The following is a 27,215-nucleotide window of genomic DNA, read 5'->3' as shown; positions in this document are numbered from 1 at the left end:
TTTCTCTTCTTCGGGCAACTAATATCCCCGAAAAGCCTTCCCGGCGGCTAGAATCTAAATCGCAGGAAGGATGGCAATTGGAGCGCTTCGTTTTCCGAAGTTGCCCAAAGATTCCTCGTGAGGCAACTTTGGAAAACAAAGCGCTCTGAGTGCCCTCCCGCCAGCGATTTAGATACTAGCCGACGGGAAGGCAGTTTGGGGAGATTAGTCACCCAAAGAAGAGGCGATTTGTCGCCGGGTGACTAAATCTCCCCGGATCTTCGCGTGTGCCCTTAGAGTGAAGACACACTGAGTTACTAATAGCAGCTACTTATCACTGCTACAAAAACATAAAGTCCAAAGTCGCTGAAGCACACCGATCCGTTTTAGTGAATACAAAAAGGTGATTTTATTGGATCATTGTAGACTTTGAAACATAGCAATGTTTCGTGCCACACAGGGCCCTTTATCAAGCCAAACTTTATGACAGATTGTTCTGACCCTGAGCAGGGGGTCTTATATGCTGTATAGCACCAGACACCTGAAAAGGTTGGCGGAGTAACAGGTGAGCACTCTACTATTGTGTGCAACTGCTACAAAAACAGACAAAACTGATCATTTTGAGAATTGTCTCTACATGTGTGTTAGCAGAGGCAATTCTCAGTATTGTCTATGGCAGGGAATTTTCTGGTGTTTTGAAGCGGTGACAAGTAGCTGCTACTAGTATGTGTGTCTTCACCTTTAGGCTTGTGACACACGGGCAGATTCGGGGAAATTTATTCACCTGGTGATGAATCGCAACAATCTCCCCAAACTGCCTTTGCGCGTCTTCTCGTCCGCTATAATGAACTGTCGACTGTGCTAAAGCAAATGCAGCACTTACCGGTAGTTTTCCGCCTCACGAGGAAACTTCAGGCGACTTCGGAAAATGAAGCACTTTTCATTATAGCGGATGGGAAGACACGCACGGGGGGCATCTCCCCGCGTGTCACAAGCCTTAAAATGAGTGAGGAGGCCATCCTGTGACTATGATTAAGAGACACGACTGTGCCCTTCAGCAGATGCATACGGCATAGCAGGCAACATGTGATCATGATTTCAACATTGTAGATTTAAAAAACCCTGTCACTAATTTTCTGGTCAGAGCGCAAAACAGTGAGTATATTTCAGGATGTAAATAAAGGAACTATAACTATACACCTCAGGAAGATGGTGGTTAAATGTGTGTGATAGAAATGTACATGTGTATTGTACAGGTTTGGGATGGTACAGGCAACTGTAGCCCTCGTTTCTAATTATAAGGGTTTATTATCTTTGCTTTAAGGTACCAAACCCTTTAGCAATGTGGCATGTAAATAGTTAAGACTCTATCTGGAGATATTTTTAGTAAAATGACCCGATTTCCTAAAAATCCACCTGAGGGAGTGAGATACAAATAGTGATACAATCTATTACACTTTTTACTTGGTCTCCCCTCTCTTCAGTAAACTGTGGAGTTTATAGGGGTGAGACTATTTCCCACACATCCTACAGAAATAAACGTACAACATGGCCCTGCCAGAACCGAATGAAAAGCATCTAACACCACAGTACAGAAGCCCCTCTGCTAGATGAAGCGACAACAGAACGAGTTCTCTGTCAACCAATGGAATAGCAGAATGAGCGTCACGTGATGAGGTGTGATCGCCGCCAAGCAGCAAGTAGAAGGGCAAAGGATGTGTCACGTGAGGAGGTGTTTCAAGATGGCGGATGGTGTTGCCGGGTTCGGCTCGCACCTCCAGTTCCTACGTTGATCGGTATAGGCGAGAAGTAGTTTCCCTGCTACGCTGGTGAGCACTGAGCAATAGAGCCCCCCGTCTCAGAGGCCGGCGAAACGTGACACGCGTACCCGCGCACAGTTAGTTCCGTTCAGAGAAAGGAGGCTAATCGGGGGCGCGCACGCAGCCTCACAGTGCCGCTCCCGCGCACGCACCGCAAGGACCGCTCCCCCGTCTCAGGGCCGCCGATGAGGCAGGAGTGAGCAGGGCGAGTGTGTAAGATGGCGGACTTCCTGCCGTCCCACTCGATGTTTTCCGTGTGCTTTCCTAATTGTGTGCTCAACAGCCGGGAGGCCGACCAGCAGCGCAAGTCCAAGGAGATCGATCGCTGCCTATCCCGGGAGAAAACTTATGTCAAACGCCTGGTGAAGATCCTGTTGCTCGGGGCCGGGGAGAGCGGCAAATCTACTTTCCTCAAGCAGATGCGCATTATCCACGGGCAGGACTTCGATCTGCGGGCCAAGGAGGAGTTCCGGTCCACCATCTACAGCAATGTCATCAAAGGTACCGAGTGTGGGGGAGGGGGTCAGTGCAGCAATGTTAATAGTTATTAACTGCTGTGTGTATAGGGGGGATTTGCAGCAACGCCGTCAAACATACCCACAGGGGTAGTTCTAAATGGGAGGTGGATGTGTGCAGAAATATTAATTTGCCCTACTGGAGTTATTTGGGGGGTACATGGAGCTGAGGGATCAAACCTGCCTCAGGACCATTTCTATAAGAGCTGGGGGTATCTATAAAAGTGTCCTCAATTACACCCCAGGGCATTATTACTAATGTATGTCTATAGCAGTATTATATGGCATTAATGGGGAGGGAGAGTATCTAACACAGCATTAGTGGTATCAGTAACATCATTATCAAATGTACACAGGGATTGAGTATATACACTATATTAAACTCTGTATTAAACACTATATTCAGTTACCCAGTTCAGACAAAGGGGGGGAGGCTTTCTACACTGTCACAAAAGTTAGCCCTTCAGAGGGAAGTCCAAATCTGCAGCAACTTTTAGTCAGTGATATCCCTGGGCCACATGCTAAATTACAGTACTGTATCTGTCATGGCATCATCACAAGTACCCGTGGGGGGGGGGAGATGATGCTGGAGGCATCTATAGCAATAGCATCAAATGTGCTCTCTGGGCAGTTATCTGAGTGTAGGGTGCCTTTTGGTGTATCTTCATGGGTACCCAGGGTCATATATTGGGGATATGTTGTCATTAAAGGTCTCCTCAGGTTCCATATTTAGTGTTTGGCCCAGTGCCCTCTAGTTACCCCTTACCCCTAGTGGAACATTTATGCTGTGCTGATTGGCAATGACATTTAAACGATAATGCCCTTGTTGGGGGCAACCCATGGCACTTTTCATTATTATAGCTTTACACATTGATTATCTCCGTTACCGTAAAAATCTGGGGAGTTAATGCTATTGGGTTAAACCCCCCAAGTCCAGAAGTAGGTTATTTAGGGTCAAGCTATCAAATGTGTACAGTAATGCCCTCATGTGTGATTGGATCTGCAACACACTGGCACTAACTCTAGCATAAGGAAATCTGGGGGGGGGGGCACTATTGGGCTGTTTGCAGCAATTATATTAAGCGATATCCATCATGGCTTCTACACTGGGTTCATTCCCACTCCATCAAAGGTCACCAAGGTAGTGGGGTAATCTTACACGCGGGGGGGGGGGTTGGGGGGTTAGAGTCATATTGGTTCAGAGTATGTAGACATTTGTTTTTGCAATCAAAGGGATCCCTGGATAAAGTCATGGAATATGCTCACCCTGCAAGGAGAAGTGTGTGTGGATAATGTTTAGTAATGACGATGCCCTGTTGCATGTATGTACATCAGCATGAAGAACTGGGAGGTGCTGGGTGGCAGTATCTTTGACTTCTGGACTGGGTCCTGGGTAATGCCTGGCATAGCCTCTGTAGTTCATTTGTAGGCCAAGAAGCCATCTTCCCAGAAGAATAAATGCAGCTGTTAGCAGTGCTCTTTGTTTCCTAGTAGTCATCCATAGATGGGCCTTCCTTACAGATCACAAAAACATGCAGCCTCGGCAGGTATGTAGGTCAGGGGTGTGAGAGATTGTTTCCTTGATGGGGACATGCACACCAGAGCTAAAACTGCCCACTGGAGTGACCATCTGATTGGTTGATAAACCTGTTGGCCCATAACCTCCCCATCTGTGTGCTGACATGTATGACATTATTTAGAATGCATGTATGCCCCAGTTTGCTTTGAGTTTGGGCTTTGCTATCCCATGTGCTACATATGGGCAACATATCTGCCAGCTCAAAGCCATCATTGTAGAATGTGTCTTACATGCCATGGGCCTGAGAAGGAAAGTGGTCTTTATACTCAATGAGAAGTCCCAGTTATTAGGTGGGAAGTGAGCCCAATATCAAGCTGGCACTGTATGAGTCATTGCAGGTAATCTAGCTACCACTTAGCCCCAGTTGGCCAATGGCGCCATACACTTAACAGTGGGAGGGTCGTCTATCAACCAAGATTTCTGTTGAGTGCTCAACTTTGCTGCATTTGTACTAAATAAATGTACAGTCAGTCTCAGGTTCTTGCCAAGTGGAGGCAGCTCCAGAATTGGCACCACAGCAGGTCTCCCACACAGATTCTAGGGGCTAAACTCTGAACCTCCCCCCCACGTTAATTTTCCATCCTGCTGACCTATAAACACTTCCCTGAGCGGTTTTACACCTACCCACACTGGGTACCAGGCTTGTTACTACACTCCTAGCTTTCTTCAACTTCTGAGACATGTTTCTCCTGGCTACAAAAATGAATGTACCCACCCCCATCGGGATTTCTATATCAGGGCACCTGTTGCTAAACATAACCACCAGCAGTTGGGACATGACATCAGGTTCATCTTTTCGCTCATTGGGTAGGATCTAATACTGCAATAAAGTCAGTCCCTCCATCTGTCCTGTAGTGTATAAAGAAATATCACTAACCTTACAGTACACTTGCCTATTCCCATTGTGTGTGTGTGTGAGTTTGATGCTGCTGCTATTTCATTTACAGTTGGATTTCTTGTTCACTTGGTTCTGTTCTGATGTAACCCAATTGTTGTGTCTAGGGAATGCTGGGAGTTGTAGTCTAAGCATTACTTATGAAATATGGATGCAATGTGTTTATATAGATAGGCTTTTGTTTCTGTTACGTAATGGCTCAAATACTTCCCACCCACAGAGCTTACATTCACATATGTGTCTCAGAACCAACAGGAAACCCAAAGTCCACGATTTTGTTCAGTTGCCTTTTTTTTTTTTTTTGCATTGCTTGGTAATTCCTGTTTTTAGCCGTATTAGCGGTGGCATTTGTGTTGGTGATGCGGCCACATTGCCTGCTACAGACAGCACATTTCTATATTGTGATGATTGTAGCTGCAGAAAACATTGGGTGTGTCCGACTCTGCACTGTGTGAGAAACTGATGTTACAGAACTATAAAAAAAAAATAAAATAAATAAAAACGTTTTTTAATTAGAGCCTAGCTTGACCTTTAAAGTAACATACGGCTGCTGTAGCACAGACATATCTAGTGCAAGGAGTTGCTTTCGTGTGTGAACCTTGCATTTCAGAGGGTGTCTTGACACTGGAAGCTGTCCCCATTTTTGTGCTTGGACTTATAAACCAGTTTATTCGAAATGGTTACACATATGCCAGATATCTGGTACTAGCACAAAATAAGCAGGGTCTTGTGACTCGTTTGATTATTTTTGAGTGTGGTGGTCTAACCAATTGCTGGGTTACACTACAACTCCCAGCATCCCACTGCCACCCATGATTTTGCTATTCTGTGCTGCTGGTGTAATATGGATATAAGTCATTGTGAAGTTAGGGAGAGGTCGAACGATTCTTTTTAAAGTTGACACTTCTCTTCCACCAGCAATAATGAAGAGATGTGGACTCATGGTAGATTTGGGGGCTGTTTGAGTTATAATATTTCAAATTATTTGCTCCGTATAACCAGAACATGCAGATTAAAGGCAAACTAAAGGGGAATCACTTTCTTATTGTTTGGAGATTGAATTGAATATTGCTGGATATGTACAGCTAAGCAGAAATTGTCTTCTTTTCCACTGGTAAGTTGATTCACCCACCTACATTATATAAACAGTGTGCATTTCAGTAGCTTATGGTTTTATTGCTCTTTATTTGTGTTGTAAGGCATAATCAAGTGGCTGCTATGACACTCTGTATTTGATAAGCTCTATACATTTGTTTAGTTTGGATATTGGGTGATTTGTGCACGTGACGGGTGGCCTACTTGGTCAGGTTTTAAAGGAATTGTTCAGTGTAAAAATAAAAACTGGGTAAATAGATAGGCTGTGCAAAATAAAAAGTGTTTCTAATATAGTTAGTTAGCCAAATATGTAATGTATAAAGGCTGGAGTGATTTGATGTATAACATGTCACTACTTCCTGCTTTTCAGCTCTCTTGGTTTACACTGACTGGTTACCCTGGCTACCAGGCAGTAACCAATCAGAGACTTGAGGGGGGGCCACATGGGTCATATCTGTTGCTTTTGAATCTATGCTGAATGCTGAGAATCAATTACAAACTCACTGAACAGAAATGTACCATGTGGCCCCCCTTCAAGTCGCTGACTAACTCAGAGTTATAGAGCTGAAAAGCAGGAAGTTGGATTCTGGCTGTTTTATTAGACATCTGTTCACTCCAGCCTTTATACATTACATTTTTGGCTAACTAACTATATTAGAAACATTTTTTATTTTGCACAGCCTATCTATTTACACAGTTTTTATTTTCACACTGAACTGTTCCTTTAAGTGAATTGCCACATGTACGTTATCCCAGTGGCACCAAAACTAAATGAGGCATCATTGCAAAAGTCCCCTTGTTGCACAGTAATGTAAGTGTATCAGTGTGAGTGTGGCCAGATTCTGGCAGTGGCTTGGAGGAAGTGCATATCTTTGCACCTGATTGTTGGGGTCAAAGGAACTGCCAGTTCTTAGAACAGGGAGTGAATAGTACAAATATTCCACGAAACGCTGCTGCTTTATTTACTACAATGCTTCTATTTACTATAATACAGGTAATTTGGGAATGTTGGTGTGCAGTTCTGCTGCAAACTCCCAATTCATACGGCCGACATCACATGGGTTTGGGCAGTGAATAATAACCCAGGGCTTATTTGAGATTCCATTGGCCGTTGCCAGGCAAAGGAAGTGTGATGCAAGTGAGAATACCGTAGCAGGTGTGCATGTGGTATGTACAGATACAGCAGGGTACCAAGTGTGCTAGGGAGGGTTTGTTGTCCTTTACAATAGCTTATTTGTTTGTAGTGAATGGAGCAATGACCCATGAAGGGGTTACTTCTATATATAGTACTTTCATATTGGCAGGTAGAGCATTGGCTGTATGTAAAAAGCTACTTCCTTTTTTTCCCCCCTGTGAATAGTGCAGTCAGCATTTAGTATAGGCTGTGTTTTCTTGTGATCAGCCCCAAACAGCTACTCTTGGGGCCCACTTCAGCTTTAGAACTTGGCGCTGGTATAGAAATGCTTGCTTGACCGCCTGTGTGCCCCCCATCCCCCGCAGCAACTGCCTGAGGTTCCAATTAGCTGCACTACTCCGTATTAATGAGGTGCTGCATAATATATGTTTGCTTTTTATTTTGGGGTTCACAGTTTCCCCTTAAATAATGTACAAATATGCACTTTTCAACAGTTGCATGTCTCCCATTGTGTGGGGATTATGTAACTGAATTCACAGGTTATGTATTCCAAAACAGCCAATCATATGTTCGAGCTATATGCTGGTTGGTTGTTCTCCATTCTGTGATTGTTTCAATAGAAAAGTTCTGATGTCTCTATATCTTAAATTCTAAACCAGCGAAGAAGCTCTTTGACTGCAGTTCCGTGGGAACCCTACAGATAACAGTGTTTTGCCTCATCATTATAGGGGACAAATTGCTTTCAGAGGTTTCCTGCAGGAAAGTTACAGTGGTTACTGTTCCCTAAATGGCAGTTATTCCCACTGTCAGTGATGCAATGCCAAGGGGTGCGGGTAAAAGCGGATGTTAAGCAGTCAGGCACTTTGCACACTGGGGAGAGGAACTATAGATCAAGTTTTCGGTCCATAGTTCAAGTTGCAATAAGTGATAATGTGCTTTCTGCTTGCAGTTCATCTTATTGTAAAAAGTAATAGTGGTTGTGACACCTGGATGTTTTGCTACTTATGTATTCAAAAAACACCCACTTAAAATCTTCCCATTGCCTGCAGCCATAGGGGCTTCCATTCAAGCTCCTGTAAGTTTAGAGTTTTAGGAATTAGATGCTGATAGAAAGGCCCCTTGTCATTCATGTTCTTTATACACCTATGGGACAAGACGCATTCACACATAAAATAAAACTGGGAATACACCGCAGATGAGTGGATCACAATATGTTCTGTCCATTCTGCCATTAAAAGCCTCAAGAGATTGGACTGAGTCTGTTGCCCCAAACATTGAAGGGCAGAATATTGAGTTTCATTTGCTATATTTTACTTTACTGCAGAATATCAATTGCAGGGTGCATGCATTGGATTGCACTTGAAAATAGCAAGTGGCGTGTGCACATGAAAACCTGTCCTCCAGGTACTGGAGCATGCATTACATAGTTCTGTTTGTCTGTGATACTCCTAGCAGCCCAGTCTGAGCAGATTGCTGTGTAATGTTGCAGCACTGTATGCTGGTCATGCCAATTGAAGGTAGATATGCCGTATGCCGAGTAACCACACATAACTTGCTTATTTGTTTTGCTACTTTTGAATCATCTGGGCTTCCTGAAGCTTGCCATTGGTACCCAGGTTTGGTCCATATTTCCCGACAACTGAGCATGTACTGCCAGTCTTGGGGTTGGTAGACCACTAATCATGTGATCCTTGGTGGATGGAGGATTATTTGCCTTGAGTTGTTCAGCCAAATCCATGTGGCTTGTCATCACTTCCCGGTGTTCTGAATGAATGAATGAATACAAGAGTGGATATACCTGTACATTTGTCTCATGGGGCCCCTCGTACAGTAACAGTATGATCCTGTGTGGGTTAGCCATGTTTCTACTGTCCTGTTTTCTCTGTTTATACAATCTCTTGCCATCTCTCTTGTCGTGTATCTGTGGGTAGACCCTTTATCTATCCGGTGCAAGCGTAGTATATATGTATGTATATTTTTATTTGTATAGCGCTCCTGGAGGGCAAAGCACTGTACAGCAAAGCAGTAAATTAGAAGTAACAAACAAGGGGTCATTGCAATAGTAACAATAAGTGCATTATTAGAAATACAATTCACATAAATATAAAATATATTTACAATACAGATTAAGTGCTCAGTCAAGAAGACAAAAGGATGGAGGACCCTACCCTGAAGGGCTTACAGTCTAAATGTGAGGGTAGCTTACAGCCACAATGTGTAGTGCACAGGGAATTGTAGTTAAACATGATCTTGAAGATTCAGTAGATTCTAGTTTCTTCAACCCCTTTTGCGGCAGCTGTTGAGCTGATTCCCGTGTGTGCCTCGAGAATTCATGCCTGGCTGCCATGTAGCCAGCTGCATGGGACCAGAGTAGTATCGCCATGTCACAATACACTCCGCCGTGTTGTTTATCAGTGTCTACTAAGTGCTCAAGGAGCTGCTTTTCAATTCAGGTCTGGGTTGCAACCCTCATCACACCGAGAAATGAGTGCTACGTCCCGATAGTGGTCCCTTATTACTTGTAATTAAGGCAAGAGGCAGCATGCTGGCTCATTTTCCTTGTCGCCTAGGGGAGATGGAGTCTCACACTCAATGAGCAGAGCACTGGCCGGGAAAATGTGCATTTGTGCATTTTGGGGCCGTAATGTGTGGTGAATAGTGTACCCGGTGCCCTAGATATCTAACCTGAGGACATCGGAACAGAGGCATGTCCCCTGTTCTGGAACTGCAGCTTCTCGTTTTGCATTGATGGTGATGCAGCTCATTCCATGTACACTCACCGACACGAGACACAAGGCCTACAGAAAGACCACAGCAACAACAGAAGAAACACTACGCACGGAAGGAACATAACGCGTCTCCAACAACAAGAAACAACAACACACGCGGAGCGACAGTCAGTGCACACACGACACAGAAAAACACTCACACACAGACTAGGTAAAACAACAGGGACAAAATAAACAGAGCCCAAGCAATACCGGACATCATTCACATGACCCACTCGGATTAGATCTACCGAATGTGAACGACAACGCACACCAACAACACACAACACCACAGAAAAAAGACGCACACACACCATATCCAGGTAGCACATCACAGAAAAAAACACACCCCACTCGTAAAGAAGCACCGCCAAGACACGAACAGCACACAGAGAACACACACATATAGTCCACACAGAAATAACAATACACATTTTGGAGAAGCACAGGCAAACCGCTTTACGGGACAGAAAAAAGATAACACACACACACACACAGAAAAACACACCCATATATCGGCCAATCATGTATATACGAGGTGCACATCATTAGGACTAGCACGAATCGTTGCCCAGGTCACACCGCGACGAGAATGCGTTGCGGACCCGAGGGTGAGGGGGTGATGTATACAGAGAAAAGAAGGATAGAGGTTTGAGGAATAGCGAAAACACGCGGCATATGCGAGCACTCTTGATACCAGCCTACCGATGGTTGTTGCGCTGTCTGGAATACTCCAAGTCGTTTTTAGCCGACGCGGTGTGCCGCACGATGACCGAATCCTTCTGACTTTGATATGGATCACAGTGCCCACCAACCAACGTTTGTGGTTCGTTAGGAATGTTAGCATGTAGGAAAAAACACCCACACACCCACAGAAAACACACACATTTATTACACAGAAAACACACATACAAGATTTAAGTTTGTACATGCAAGAAAAACACACACACCACACACGAAAAACACACACACACCACACACGATAACACACACAGAAAGAAAAACACACGAGTTATCACAGATGTCGCGACACACAAAAACACACACACAACACACACAAGAACAGACAGAAAACACATTTGAGTGAACCACAGCAACACCCGGAAAACCACACACCAGTGTTCACACAGAAAACACAGTGTATAGAGGTGTCAGACGCCCGGCAGAAACACGCGCAACAGGACGCAACCCCAGAAACGCAACAGCGCACCAGAACGCAGCACACAGAAACGAGCAGGCAGCACGAACAGAAAACAACAGGCACGCAGCGCACACGGAGAAACACCGGCACGTGTCTCGCATAACCACACAGACACAGAGAACACAGGCACGCACGCAGAACACGGCGACTGGCATGTACGCACACAGAAAACACAGGCACACACATCACTCGAAAACACAGGGCACACACACACTCAGAAACACGGCAATCGCACGCACATTGTTAACACTTCGGTGTATCACTAACAGGCGCACGCCACTCAGAAAAACACAGGCGGCGCAAATATCCACTCAGAACAAAGGCGCGCACTTGCACTCCGAAACACAGGCGCGATGCAACTCAGAAACACAGGCGCGCACGCACTCAGAAACACAGGCGCCACGGCACTCAGAAACACAGGCGCGCACCGGCACTGCAGATAACAACAGGCGCGCACTATGCACTCAGAAAACACAGGCCCGCACGACACTCAGAACACAGGCGCGCACACACTCAGAAACACAGGCGCGCACTACACTCAGAAACAAGGCGCGCAGCACACTCAGGAAACCAGGCGCGCCACAGCAGCTCAGAAACACAGCGGCACACAACCACTCAGAAACACAGGCGCACACACACTCAGAAACACAGGCGCACACACACTCAGAAACACACACACTCAGAAACACACACACTCAGAAACACACACCAATCTCCAAGAACCACCACACACACTCAGCAAACACACACACACTCAGGAAACCACAGCACACTCAGAAACACACACACACACACTCAGAAAGCACCACAAGACGGACTCAGAAACAGCACACACACAGACACACTCAGAAACACACATACAACAACATCAGAAACACACCACAAACACTAGAAACACACACCAGATATACCGCACACTCAGAACACACCACACATTATATGTTCAGAACCACACACACAACTCGATACAACACATATTCACTCCTTCAGAAACACACACAACAACACTCAGAAACACACACACAATATCTTAACACTTCAGAAACCACACCTAGAAACATACACACACCACTCAGAAACCACACACAACACATCTCAGAAACAAACACACAGCACCACACTCAGAAACAACATATATGATTTATTCGTAGTACACACAAGCTGATCAGAACACACCACACACACACAATTGCTCAGAAACACACACACACACACAAGGCAAGTATTATCTGTAAACATCTCTCCAAGGAAACACATCATCACAACACAACACTCAAGAAACCATCAGCACACGAACACCACTCGTCCAAAACGATAGAACCACTCAGCACACATGAGGACGAGCTGGACCCACCACTCAGAGAACAAAACGGCACACTCAGAAAACAAACGCACACTCAGAAACAAACGCACACTCAGAAACAAACGCACACTCAGAAACAAACGCACACTCAGAAAACAAACGCCACACTCAGAAACAAAACGCGACACTCAGAAACAAACGCACACTCAGAAACAAACGCACACTCAGAAACAAACGCACACTCAGAAACAAACGCACACTCAGAAACAAACGCACACTCAGAAACAAACGCACACTCAGAAACAAACGCACACTCAGAAACAAACGCACACTCAGAAACAAACGCACACTCAGAAACAAACGCACACTCAGAAACAAACACACACTCAGAAACAAACACACACACACTGTGTTTGATGCAGATCTGTTTGTCCTCTTGTCAGGTGGCCCCTACTCACACAGTTTTCACAATGCTGGGCAGTCAACTGCAGGCATTTTGTCTGGTATCTGTGCTATTTGTGTCACTCAGCTGTACGGCAATGTTTTGTATGGACTTGTAATTTTAAAGCAAGAGCGCTTACTTAGGAATTCTTCCAGGTGTACAGAATTATCCCAGGGCCTGAGGCACATGCAGTTTATGCTTCTCCCCAGTTGCCCTGACTGTGTGGCACAATAACTTGGTGCATTCATAATACCAGTCTTTTGCCCATAATAGCTAGGTGTGCTAGTCAGCTTTTGTACTGAAGTGCCCAAACATTGTTCTTGTAGCTACTTCTCTTGGCTATATCAGATCTTGGCCTGAGTTCATTACACGCTACTCTTGCACAGTAACAAGCCAGTTCTAATCTAATCCTGTATCTGCAACCTGCAGCTCGTATTTCTTTTTGCTGAACTACATCTACCAACACCCGCTAACAGGCCCCAGCTGGGAATTATGTTTCAGCAGTTTCTGGACTTTAAGGCTTTTAAGCTGTTGGGGCTTGTTTGGAGCTACAGAAAATCTGTGGGACACTGAGAGTTGAAAAGCCCATAATAGAATCAGTTGCCAGAGGGTTTTGCCAGGAAGCAGCCGTAACTAAATCCCTGGTGTAAACATGGGGTTGACTCCTCCCACCTCTTTTCCCTGGCTTCCTGTCTCCTGTTAAAGGGAAAGTTAAATTGAATTTGCGTAAAAATAGTGGTCAGATTATCTGTATCTATGTTCTCACATTCCCAAGCCTATTTCAAATGGCAAATATCCAGCAGCAATGCCTAATTTTGGTCTGCATTATACACTTGCTTTGGGGAGGTCTTGGCATCAGTGTAAGGATCCTGTTCCTATAGGCTTCTTGTAGCCCTGACTTGCTGGATTTTGCAGAGACATGCTACAAGTTCCCAGAGTTTGTTGCAGCAGCTCTCCTAGCTAGCTCTCTATGCCTCACCCACCGTGAATGATTTTGGTATCTTCTCAAGATGATTGGGTGTAATCATCTAGTTTATACCTTAGCTTCTCTAGGGTTGTTTTGCAAAGTGTCCGATCACTGTGGCCTGGATTAATAGCTCCTCCTCCTATCAATGTTCCCTCTAACCTGTGAGCTTGTGCCCACATATATACATTTTAAAGGCTAGTGCACATAACATTGTGCATGCACAAAGAATTTTGTGTGAAAACACAACGTTTTGTATCCATTATGACTTAAGAGAACCCTTTTTAAGAAATGCGCTCTCAGGTTTAGAATGTACGCAAAAAAGGATTTTTTTGCTCACATAGCTGAGAAGGAAGTAGAGGGGCCTAGAGCTGCCCCCACCAGAATGTAAGTAGTTACAGCACCCATATTTTCTCTTGCTTGTGGCTAATTTATGCTGAACTAAGCATGGCGTGGCATCAGCATGCTTGTATTTTCCCAGGAGCTTTCTGTTGCAGATATGACTTTTAGGCATGCAGTGAGCCTCAGTAGGGCACTGGCTTTTCTAAAACGCATATGATCTTTAGCACTGCGTTTGGCTCAGTATTTATGGTGAGGAGCCTACGCCGTCAGTGTGCAGTGGACAGAGTGACCTAAAGGAGAGAATAATGGAGCAATGGTGAATGGATTATAACTGTATCCAAAACACACCAATGCTTGCCAGTGGCTTAGGGGCAGGAGCAGCATTTGGGCAGGCGCTAGGATCTGCTTCTTGAATATGGCCCCATAAAGTTCAGGAATACTTTTATGTAATTCTTTTTGTCCAATGGTTGCAGCTCCTTCCTGATTATCATCAGTATTTCCTTACATACCGTATATTTGATGTTTTCAATGCCATTGTGTTCATCTGATTCTCTAATAATAATGATTTGCTTCTCTCTAGGTATCCGGGTACTGGTGGATGCACGAGAGAAGCTCCACATTCCATGGGGCGAATCAGCCAATCAGAAGCACGGAGAGGTGATGATGGCTTTTGACACAAGGTCAGCCATGGTGGCCCAGGGTATGGTGGAAACTCAAGTATTCATGGCACACCTGGTATCGATTAGGGCATTGTGGGCAGACAGTGGCATACAGACGGCTTACGATCGGCGCAGAGAATTTCAATTGGTAAGATACCGCTTCATGTTATACACACTTTTATGCTGGGGTAGAATTATTTTATTCCAACCCATAATTAAATATTCGTGGACAAACTGCTGCAGAGCAAACTGAGTGACAAGCTAACATTCTGCCTCTGCAGCAGGGGCACTTTATCATCCAAACAACTGGTAGTTTGTGCTGCAATGACAGTAAAACTCTGTATGTTAATGTGGGAGCACCCAGCTGCATGGCTTGTTTACAGTAAAATCCCCAGTACATTACGCAGTGGCATTACCTTTTAAAGGGGTTTTTCACTTTTAAGTACTTTTAGTATTATGTAGAGAGTGATATTCTGAGACAATTTGCAATTGGTATTCATACATTTTTTATTATTTGTAGCTTTTGATTTATTTCGCTTATTCGGCAGCTCTCCAGTTTGCTGTTTAAGCTATTTGGTTGGTAGGACCCAAATAATCCTAGCAATCATGCATTGATTTAAATGAGAGGCTGGTATATGAAAAGGAGGTGGCCTGAATAGAAAGATGATTAATAAAAAGTAGCAGCAACAATATTTGTAGCCTTTAAGAACATTTGTTGTTTAAATGGGATCAGTGAATTTGAAAGTTGGAGAGAGTCCGAATTCAAAAACTGTAAATAATGAAGACCAACTTAAAAGTTGTGTGGAACTGGCAATTCTATAACATACTAAAAGTTAACTTGAAGCTGAACCACCCCTTTAACCGAAGTGCTTTTGTCACATGGTATATTGTCATGGCCCAGTCCAGCAGGTTGTGCCCTGTAATTAACTGTTTTCCAGATTACAAGTGTTTGCTGAAAGGCCTCTCTTACTATGTCTCTGTTTGCCATATAGCAGTCTTCTGTTGGCCAAACAACAGTTAAGGCATTTCTTGCTTACTTTGTGTAGGTCAAAGTCCCGTGTCTGCTAAGGTGGGGTTGCTGAGTCGATAGATCACTTTATCTGTGTTCGCTCTTTGCTCCCTTGGCAACCAAATATATATTTATGTAGCAGTTCTATATTTAGAACTTTGCACTTTTCTAGGTAGAAACTTTACATTATTGATCATGTGCTTTGTTAATTAAAGGAGAACTAAACCCTTAAAATGAATATGACTAAAATGCCATATTTTATATACTGAACCAGCCTAAAGTTTCAGATTCTTAATAGCAGCAATACTGAGGATTTTACAGACCTCTGCAGGACTTGCTTCTGTGCTGCAAGCAGGGAAGGAATGTCCGCAGCGTAATCTGCTTCTGTGAGTGCTGCGAGTGGAGAAGGAATGTCCGCAGCGGTTATTCATAAGCTTGCTTTAGCTTGTTCAGTGCTGCGAACGATAAAGGTAGTGTGCGCAGATCAGCACTAAATCGAACACACAGGACCCAGTAAATTACCGCTGCGGACACTCCTTCACTTTTAGAGCTTTTATTGAAGCAGTTTAGAGTGGATTTGGCACATAAATTTTTTAGTGTTACTGTTCCTTTAAATTGTGTACATGGGATCAAATAGATTGAGGTCTGAAGTGTTCCTGAAAGAATGTTTGGGACTTAATCTGCACCATTTTGTAGCAACTCCTAAACCCACTCCGTCGGACGCTAATTTGCTTGGAACAAGTCTGATCTAGGGAAACCTTTGTACGAGCTTATCATGTCTGAAACCAATTTGCCCCTAATTATTAAACCATTGCGCTGATCAGACTAACTTCATTACTGGCAAGTCTCTTTGACCGTGTCTGCTTCATTTATGGGAACATTTCACAATTTGCCCTTTAACTCCCTGCAGCTAACTTCCCCCATATTCCTTGTACTGCTTCTCTACCCAGAATTCTTAGCAGTGCTTGATGTGAGAGTGCAAAGTTGCCCAGAATAATTTGCTGTGGAACTGAACTTGTTATAGGTACGAAGACTGTGATATTACCCAGAGTCCCCTGCATTTAGTATTCATATTACTATTACACAAAATCAGTTTATTTATTTGTAAGGGCAATAGTCACTTGAACCAATATTGCCTACTTATTAGAAGCAGAAAAGTCCAATTGGTGCTGTAATCGTGTTATAAATATTTGATTGTAGCTCCCAAAAAAAGAGTCTACCATGCAGGACTAACACATAGGCTTAAAAATATATTCCGAGCGGAAGCACAAACAAGAACACTCCTATTGCAGAATATTCAAATATGTTAGGTGCTCAATAAAGAAATACAGAAACTCATCCACTGTGAGTTAGTATGGTAATACTCATTAATAAAGTAATAAAAGACCTCTCTGGAGAGAATACCTACTCATTCCTGGTATGGGATCCGTTATCCAGAAAGCTCCGAATAATGGAAAGGCCTTCTACCATAGACTCCATTTTATCCAGAGAATCCAAATTTTTAAAAATGATTTACTTTTTCTCTGTAGTAATAAAACAGGACCTTGTACTTGATCCAAATTAAGATATAATTAATCCTTATTGGAAGCAAATTGGGTTTATTTGCTGTTTACATGATTTTTTTTAGTAGAGTTAAAGTATGAATATCCAAATTAAGATCTGTTATCCGGAAAAGCCCCGGTCACGAGCATTCTGGATTTTTTCCAAGGTTGTGAAGATTAAATTAATTCTTTTCACCTGTATACCTCTTAAATCTGGTGATTAGGTGTAATCTCCAGAGAGGTTTTCTATTACCATTATTAGTGGTGTTACCATACTGAAACATGGTGGATGTATTTCCCTTTTTTTTTTCCAGAAACACACCCACTTGGGCTTCATGACAGAATATATTCTTAAAGGGGTGGTTTCCCCTTTATGGTAACTTTTAGTATGACCAATTCTAAGCAACTTTTCAATTGATTTTCATTATTTATTTTTTTTAGTTTTATAGTTATTTGCCTTTTTCTTCTGACTCTGCAGCTTTCAAATGGGCGTCGCTGACCCCTTCTATAAAGCAAACGCTTTGTAAGGCTACACATGTATTGTTATTGCTGATTTTTATTACTCCTCTTTCTATTCAGACCATCTCCTATTCATATTCCATATTAAAATCAGTGCATGGTTGCTAGAGTAATTTGAAACCCTAGATACCAGACTGCTTAAAATGCAAATGTAAGAACTGCTAAATAACTTTAAAAAAAAAAAACCTTAAATAATAAAAAATGAAAACCAATTACAGATTCTCAGAATATCCCTCTCTACATCAAATTAAAAGTTATCTCAAAAGTGAACAAACCCTTTAAAACAATATTGCCTAGGACACACAGACCAGTAGCTGGTAGCCTGTTTTCAGGTCATTTGCTACAGTGAAACCTCAATTTTACACCCCCTCATTTTACATTTGTTGTTTTGTGGTCCCACCTATATATTGCGTAATGCATTTCCCTGATGTTAGTTTTTCCTGGATTTTACACCATTTTTTTCTGGTCCCCTCAAAAACCTAAAATGGAGGTTCTACTGATTCATGTTTAATGTAGACATGAGAGGGTGCTGTTTAATTGAAGTCTTTGGTTAAGGTTTCCTCATCCTAGAATCACAAAGCAGCTCCCACTCGTGTGAATAAATATAAATGAGCAGATACATAAGGCCCATGTGAGTGGTGCAACTCAAGTGCCTGTAAAGGTATACAGAGGGTGTGTGTGTGTGTGTTCCCTTGTGGTTTACCATTTCCTATTGAATACAAAGCATTTCAGTCCTCAGTGCATTACCTCCTCATTGGTGTGTGTGTGTCCGTGTGTCCGTCCAGATCTCACTGGAGCCAAGTTACCTGGCCTGACAATTTATACACAGAATCAGCAGAGCATAGGGCCAGAGAATTCCACGTGGGGCTGACCTCTGCTTAGCCAGGCCCAATAACTTGTAAATGGTTGAGGTTCTATTTCAACACAACAGGGTAAACAATATTAGGCAGCTGGTTCTCTTACTAAGGTGATTTATAGGGTAGTTGCTAGCAATGGGATCAATACTCCGTACCTGCAGGGAATAGAAAGGCATTTCTCTAATCACAGATAAATGCTATTAGAACTGGGATGTCTGTCTGCAGGGGAAATGCATGTTTCTATAAACAAAGGCCCAATTAGCATAGAAGTGATTTATCTCAGCAGGTACCACTTGCAATTGGCCACCATGTATAGATTGCTGTATAAACAAAGGTTTTAGGACTATGGCCGGCATTGAGATTAGTCACCCGTGATAATTCTGCTCTACCACGGGCAAATAATCTCCTGAGAATGCATTCTCACTGGCACATGGAAATCGCTGGTGGGAAATCCCACAACTTGGTTTCTGCTTTAAGTAGGCCGAAGTTGCCTCATGAGGAAACTTTGGGCTGCTTGAGTGAAACTAAGCCCCGCCCCACGGGCCAATTTAAATTTAAATTGTCGGCCCGTTGTAAAGAAGATTTGCAGTGGCCGACATCTGCCATCCCCCTTAAAGGAATACTGACACCAGAAATTAACTTTTTTTTTTTTTTTTTTTTACAACTACCATAACAGAATCTTTGCAAGATCTTTATAAGACTTTATAAAAGTCTTTTTGGCATAAATGTTTTCGACCAATATTTTAACATTAATACCCACGTCATACTGTGTTGTGGCTGCCATATTTGTGTATTAAGCCCTGGTTATTAGAGAGCAGGACATGCAGCTTCTTACATACACCTGTCCTGTCCCAGTCGCATCCCAGCTTGACTGCTCATTGGGGGGCAGCACTGCAGGAAAGATGCACATTGCACTTCTAGACCATGATGAGGATTTCCAAGGACTGGGGCAGCCAAATTGCTATCATTTAATATACACTTGTCATGTGAATTAACCAGTCAGCTGAGGGGTGTACTGTGTTTGGTATTGCCCAGATTCTGCTTTAGGGCTCTTACTCACTGGCGTTTTGACCTGCGCTCCCCTGCGTTCCGTTTTTTGGCGTTCAGCCGCAGGGGAGCGCAGGAATAGACGCAAGTCATTATTTCAAATGGGGCTGTACTCACTCAGGCGCGTGTAGGCGCCGAACGCAGGTTCAGACTTAACATGCTGCATTTTTCCTGCGTTCGGCGCCTACACGCGCCTGAGTGAGTACAGCCCCATTTGAAATAATGACTTGCGTCTATTCCTGCGCTCGCCTGCGGCTGAACGCCAAAAAACGGAACGCAGGGGAGCGCAGGTCAAAACGCCAGTGAGTAAGAGCCCTAAAGGGGTTGTTCACCTTCAAACAAAATACTTTTTGCAAATGTTTTCTATTTGTGATAACTTTTCTAATATTGAAGTGTAAAGTTTCACTTTTCACCTCCTAAAGCAGCTCTGGGAGGGGGTCATCGACTCTTTAACTCAGGGGTCCCCAACATTTTTTGCCCCGGGGACCAAAGGACCGGGGGGGTGGTCGGGGAATTGGGCCGGTGTCCAATTCGGCGCGCTGTGTTAATTGTTCGGCGGCCCAGTTCAGGACTGTCTGGGCTACACCTGGCGGTTGGGGACCCCTGCTTTAACTGTTCTAAATTGATACATTTAGTAGATAATTTCTTGTGTGGAGCAGAATCCCTGAGTTTCATTATAGGCAGCTGTTAGAATTGATACAATAGTTGCTAATATTCCACAGATACTGCTGAGACATATATCAACTAATTGAATCAACTAAATGTAGCGAATTGTAACAGTTCAGCTGCTCCTGGATCACTGAACAGGAAACTAAAAAAATAGATGGAAAGCAAGTGAAAAAAAGTCTTTGTTTATGGTGAACAATCTGAAAACAACTGAGCTGAAAAAAAGTGTTTTGGAGGTGAACAACCCCTTTAATAACGTGCTATGGAAAGATACATCTGTAAGTGCGTAGTATAAAGAAAATCTGATCCCGGGGCAGTTGTGGCAGCTTGTGTCATACAGGTTTATCAGGTTGTACATTATAGGTGTGTGTTGGTTTTAGATTTATACCAATTAAGTTAATTGCTTGGTGGGGCATGCTGGGAGAAGTAGATGTGTAACAGCCGAACTGTAGGGGCCTGTACTCTTATTAAAGATTTTGGGGAGGGCCCTGGTTAGTTTCCTGCCTGCATACTGATGGAGTGTGAGAGGAAACAGTGTTACGTCTGTACTGGTACATTTGCTCAGAAGTGACGCGGGTGCATGTGACTGCTCTCTTGTTTCCCTTCATTTGTTTAATTTCTCTTCTAAAGCTGCAAACCACCTACTAACAGGAAACCATCTCTGCTGTGGTACGTGTCCCCGTGGCACTATGTGGCTCTGTGTGTTGCTGCTGTTCCAATCCTACCTGTTATTCTGTACTGTAAGTTGTGTAAATGGAATTGCTGTTGAAAGCAGTGTCTGTCCCATTCTGTTCTCAGTACTGTTGGTTCTGACTCCTGAAATGTTCTAACGCTTAACCATACAAATATACAGAGAAGGAAAGTTCTGGTGAGCATGATAGATGAATCACAAAGGGGATGTTCACCATAAACCATATTCTACATTTGAATAGCCCCCGTGGGAAAAAACATTTTTGCAAATCATCTTTAATATTTTAAAAGTTCTGTTTTGAAGCTACAGACCTGATAGTCCACAGATCAACCCTGCTAAAGTTCTCACATCTGTGCGCTCAGGTCTATGTAGGGGATTTCCCAGCCGGAACTTGGCAGGCAGCTAAACAAAAAAATAAAAATCACACTCTCCTTTTTCATTTGCATATTGTTGATGAGATTGGTTGGCAAGATTTAGCCAATGGGATTGGCTGGCAAGATTTAGCCAATGGGATTGGCTGGCAAGATTTGGCCAATGGGATTGGCTGGCAAGATTTGGCCAATGGGATTGGCTGGCAAGATTTGGCCAGTGGGATTGGCTGACAAGATTTGGCCAGTGGGATTGGCTGGCAAGATTTGGCCAATGGGATTGGCTGGCAAGATTTGGCCAGTGGGATTGGCTGGCAAGATTTGGCCAGTGGGATTGGCTGGCAAGATTTGGCCAGTGGGATTGGCTGGCAAGATTTGGCCAGTGGGATTGGCTGGCAAGATTTGGCCAATGGGATTGGCTGGCAAGATTTGGCCAATGGTATTGGCTGGCAAGATTTGGCCAATGGGATTGGCTGGCAAGATTTGGCCAATGGGGTTGGCTGGCAAGATTTGGCCAATGGGATTGGCTGGCAAGATTTGGCCAATGGGATTGGCTGGCAAGATTTAGCCAATGGGATTGGCTGGCAAGATTTAGCCAATGGGATTGGCTGGCAAGATTTAGCCAATGGGATTGGCTGGCAAGATTTAGCCAATGGGATTGGCTGGCAAGATTTAGCCAATGGGATTGGCTGGCAAGATTTAGCCAATGGGATTGGCTGGCAAGATTTAGCCAATGGGATTGGCTGGCAAGATTTAGCCAATGGGATTGGCTGGCAAGATTTAGCCAATGGGATTGTCAGGAGAGGGGAGGCATGCGTAGTAGGCAATTCAGTGTCGGCTTCCTGTATGGGCAGACTGGAAAGCCGTGTCGGTGATCCCTAGCTGAGAGGCAGCAGAGAGACTTTATGCAGCAGTGATCCACAGCTTTAAATGGTCTGTAGCTTCAAAACTATCCATTTAAAATAATAGAGATTAATTACAAAAATGTTTGGGGCTATTCAAATTTTGACACTATGTTCTGAAGGTGAACCTCCCCTTTAAAAATATGAGCATGCTGTGTCTTTATATCTGTTGCCTGGCTGAATTACAGGGGAGCTCTTTAGTGGTTCTGACCCACCTGTATCTCATTAAAGGCAAATTTATCCATGCGCGTTATTATCACAGTATTGCTTCTGATAACGAATTATTGCAGAATATAAACATCCATGGCTGCCTTATAAGGAATTATATTCAATAGATTTTTTTTTTGTTTTATAATTTGAGAAATATAATTGTGTTTTAATGCAACTGTAGGGTGCCAATTTTTTATACACCCCCAAGTGAGTGACTTACCTGATACCTCTGCAGGCTCTCCTTGTCAATTGCACAAGCAATTATCTTTGGGGCAAGTTAAGGGAACATTGCCTTTGTTTGTAACTATATCACTTTTTATTCTGTTCAGGGGGAATCTGTGAAGTATTTCTTGGACAATCTGGGCAAGCTCGGTGACAAGGTGAGTTCAAGTTGACTTCAGCACAATAAACCTGCGTTGGCTTATGCTTTTGGTTTATGAGGTTTGACTTTACCACACTTCTGCAGAGGCTGGCATGCTTCTGGTCTCTGTCTCCAAGTGTGCCTATGGGGTAGGGATGTGTGGGTGGGGTTTTACCCGAACCCTCCCTCCGCCGCACCCGAATTACTGGTTCCTTTTATAGACCTGCCCTGCTGATTATGTCACAAAAGGGGCAGATCGAGCAGGCACACGGCTATAAAACCGGAAGCCGGTGGTGTAAGGTGACCCCCACCCGCAAATGGAGGTGCGAGGCTGAGCCCGACCCACCCGTGCGTATCGGGCCGGCCCGCACATCACCACTATGTAGGAGGTTGCCTTTTCAGGCACCATCTGATAGTCTCTTTCAGTTTCTATCCTGTCTCTGAGCTGTCCCTGCCTAGCTGGCAGTGCAGCAGTGGGGTAAGTTGGCCATCCGACAACCTCACCCTTTCGCTCCAGTTTGTACAGGGTCTTATTTAACCTTAAAGGAACAGTAACATCCAAAAATTTGTGTTTTAATGTAATAAAAAAAAAATGCAGTGTTGCCTTGAGCTGGTAAAACTGCTGTTTGCTTCAGAAACACTACTATTGTTTATATAAATATGCTGCCGTGTAGCAATGGGGACAACCAATCAAAGTAGAAAAGGCTAAAATAGCAGATAAGCTCTGTAGAACATAATGGTGTTATCTTTTATCCACTATTTAACCTGTGCTGTATAGCCTTTTTTTAATTCCCGCCATTGCTACACAGCAGCTTGTTTATATGAACTGTAGTAGTGTTTCTGAAGCAAACACATCAGTTTTACCAGTGCAGGGCAACACTACATGATATTTTCAGTACTTTAAAAACTTTCATTTTTTTGGCGTTACTGTTCCTTTACGCACACTGCACACTTTCATTTCTCATGGAAATTGTAAGTTACTCCATTGTGCCCTCTGCATTTCTCAGTAGAGTAGTTGTGCAAATTGAATTTTTTTAATATGGTGCAGGTATTATACACATCCTGCATTCCAACACCATATTGTTTCCTTGCAGTTTCCTTGTAGCTACAGCGCACTGCTAAATAATGCTATAAGCTGCCTGGGCACAGTGATTCTGCTGGAGACTTCATTAGTTCATTAGTCTGAATGTGATGCAATAACTATGTATTTTCTTGCTCTAGGATTATCTTCCAACCCAGCAAGACATCCTGCTAGCCCGACGGCCCACCAAAGGAATTCATGAATATGACTTTGAGATCAAAAATGTTCCCTTCAAGATGGTAGATGTGGGAGGTCAGAGGTCAGAGCGCAAGCGCTGGTTTGAGTGTTTTGACAGCGTGACCTCCATACTTTTCCTGGTGTCATCGAGTGAATACGACCAAGTCCTGATGGAAGACAGGCAGACAAACCGCCTCACTGAGTCTCTGAACATCTTTGAAACAATAGTCAACAACCGCGTGTTCAGCAACGTCTCCATCATCCTATTCCTAAACAAGACTGACTTGCTGGAGGAGAAAGTAAAAATAGTGAGCATTAAGGACTATTTTGCAGATTTCGAAGGAGAGCCCCACTGCCTTGAAGATGTGCAAAAGTTCTTGGTAAATTGTTTCCGAAACAAGCGGCGGGATCAGCAGCAGAAACCTCTCTACCATCACTTCACCACCGCCATAAACACGGAGAACATTCGCCTGGTTTTCCGCGATGTTAAAGATACCATTCTTCACGATAACCTCAAGCAGTTAATGCTGCAGTAATGACTTTTAGTGGGTTTTAATGTGCCATTTTATAGGCTTTGTTTCCCCTTTTTAAGTTTACATAGTGAGAGCTAAAATGAGTTTTATATTTCTTTTTGGATTGAGCGATCTTGGCTTCTATCGGACGTCTGGCTGAACTCTCATCTGCTACCTAGTATTGCCCTATTTTACAAAAGAAGCCTCACTCTAAGCTGTAAGCAACAGACTTCGCACGAAATGTGTTCACTTCCATGATTTTATTTCTAGTTCTTTTGCAACTTTTGGATATTGCTGTGATGCTTCAGGCATGAGTATCACAGCTGTTGTTCAACTCCCAGACCCCACCAGAGATAAGCACAAAGATGTTTTTAAACAAGGTTTGTTGTTTCTTTAAAAGAACAGTAACACCAAAAACTGAAAGTATCTTAAATGACAATATAATGTACTGTTGCGCTGCACTGGTAAAACTTCTGCGTTTACTTCAGAAACTATTATAGTAATAGAAACTACTATAGTTTATATAACAAGTTGCTGTGTAGCAGCCATTCAAGCACAGGATATACAGTAGATAATAAATACGTATTAAGAATCCCATTGTATACTACAGAGCTTACGTATTCTGTGTTTTTCTCCTTTTCCAGCTTTAAATGGCTGCCATGTCTACACAGCAGTTTGTTATATAAACTATAGTAGCTTTCCTGAAGAAACACACCAGCGCAGCTTAACAGTACATTATATTTTCATTCGTTTAAAAGACTTTTAAATGTTTGCTGTTACTGTACTGTTAAGTTGGAAATGTACGTTTTTACAAGATATTTAGATCAAATAGATATTTTGTTATGCAAGTATTTACAGGCAATGCCCCGATTGGCACAACCTGTACTTTTATCATGATTTTGAGATTTTGCCATTTGCTTACACAGTGTCCGTGGAACAGGAGCCAGTGAACGGCATATAACAATCGTATTTTAGTCATGCACTTTTAGTTCAGTACAAATGGATTCTTTCTATTTTTGCAGAATTAGAATTCTTTGTTTAAGGTAATGGAATTGTTTCTACTAATATGAAGAGAATCCAGGCGTAGCGCTAGGTTAGGAAGGTAGCAGTTCTACATTAGAGACCCAGCCTGCTGTCTGCACAGGAGGGAATTCTTTTTATACAGCATTTTTATTTGAAGCTTCTATGCTGGTTTTAGAATAAAAAGTGGTCCCGGTGCCATATTATTTAGGTTACTAACCACCCCCTCCACAGCTTCTTTAGTTTAAGTTGCCTTTTAAAAGATGGCGCCTTTATTTGGGCTGTGGGGAAATCTTGCAGCAAGGCCTCAATTGTGTTATTAGTTGAAATGTTTGGCTAAAGCTGGTGTACACACGTATGCTTGCAACAGCTGTTAAAGTAAAACTTTGTTTTAATCTTCTCACCCTCATGACTAACAGCTCTTGCCTTACCTTTAAGTTCTTGTGCATTGAGTGAACTGGGAGCTGCCAACACACTCACCCTGGAATGGTCGGGAACCAGGAAAAGCAGAGGGAACAGAGTTGGCTTGTGACTGAAGCTGGTCATACATGTACCATAATAATGATTGGCACAATTATTGGTATCTGTTTGGAGGCCTACCAATCCCTGTTGCTTAGGGAATTGTCAGGTTTAAGAATTTCATCTGCTATAAGGTCTGTTTATGATGCATCTGCAGGTGAGCCGCAGCATCTTTTCCCGCTAGTAATGTGCGGGCGCGACCTAGTGCTTCCAGTACCACAATTTATAGACCTCGCCCCACCCCTTTTGTGACGTCACTGTGCGTCGGGCGCTGATCTATTAAATAAAAAAAAAAAAAAGCACAGAAGCGGGCTAGGTGCGGTTTGGGAGGTGGTAGGTTACTGTCGGGTGCGAGTTGAGAAATTCCCGGCCCGCACATCACTACTTCCCTCCATTCTGTACAGATTATTAGTAAGCTAGTTTCAACTAAATTTCAACTAATAGCCATTGAGATGTTAATGGAAACAATAGCTTTTTTTTTTTTTTTTTTTAGTAGGTTTTAACCTTTGTTTTATTGTCTCAAAGGCAACAAAGGCTGCTTTTATTTTTTCCACTGAAGCGCTTGGAAATTCCACTAGCTTTTGGAATTTTCTCTGAGTCTAGGGAAGGCTACAATCTAGTCATTTATTTCATTCACTCCTGAACAAACTAAACATGCGAGTCCAGCTCCAAACCGTCCAGGCAGTACAGTATGAGGGCATATCTTTCTCCTAGCATTGAGTGGATTTGTCATACGGACTTCCTAAACTCGCACTGCCATAGCAACAGGACCTGAGTGAGCTTTCCTATTGGCACTGGCTTGCTCGAGGTAAACAATATGGCCACTGTTATGCCAACATTCACTGACAAAAAAATGATTTGATTACTAAACCTTCAGCCTTTCTCCTCCTGCCAGTTCAGATACAATCTCTTCAAGTATCAATATAATGGCCAGTGCCACACAAGATTATCTTAAGTGTAATGTAAATATATAAAGTGCATATAGTGTAGTATGTTCTAAAACTGAACATCAAAACCACTTGAACATTGGGACTGGCA

At 43.2% G+C, this 27,215-nt stretch overlaps 1 protein-coding gene across 1 annotated transcript; it reads left to right on the top strand.

The window, feature by feature from the left end:
- Positions 1-1,715: 1,715 nt before the first annotated feature.
- gna13.S (guanine nucleotide binding protein (G protein), alpha 13 S homeolog) lies at positions 1,716-25,873 on the top strand (the record flags this gene model as incomplete). The annotated part of the gene is given in 4 exon segments (NM_001095500.1): positions 1,716-2,300; positions 14,619-14,845; positions 22,837-22,887; positions 24,090-25,873. Coding segments are annotated over 4 exon segments (1,134 nt in total). The 3' UTR covers positions 24,663-25,873.
- Between the last annotated feature and the right edge of the window lie 1,342 nt (positions 25,874-27,215).

The sequence above is a fragment of the Xenopus laevis genome, chromosome 9_10S (assembly GCF_017654675.1).
Source record: "Xenopus laevis strain J_2021 chromosome 9_10S, Xenopus_laevis_v10.1, whole genome shotgun sequence".
In the NCBI taxonomy this organism is placed as follows: Eukaryota; Metazoa; Chordata; class Amphibia; order Anura; family Pipidae; genus Xenopus; species Xenopus laevis.
This window is presented reverse-complemented; position numbering and strand designations above follow the sequence as displayed.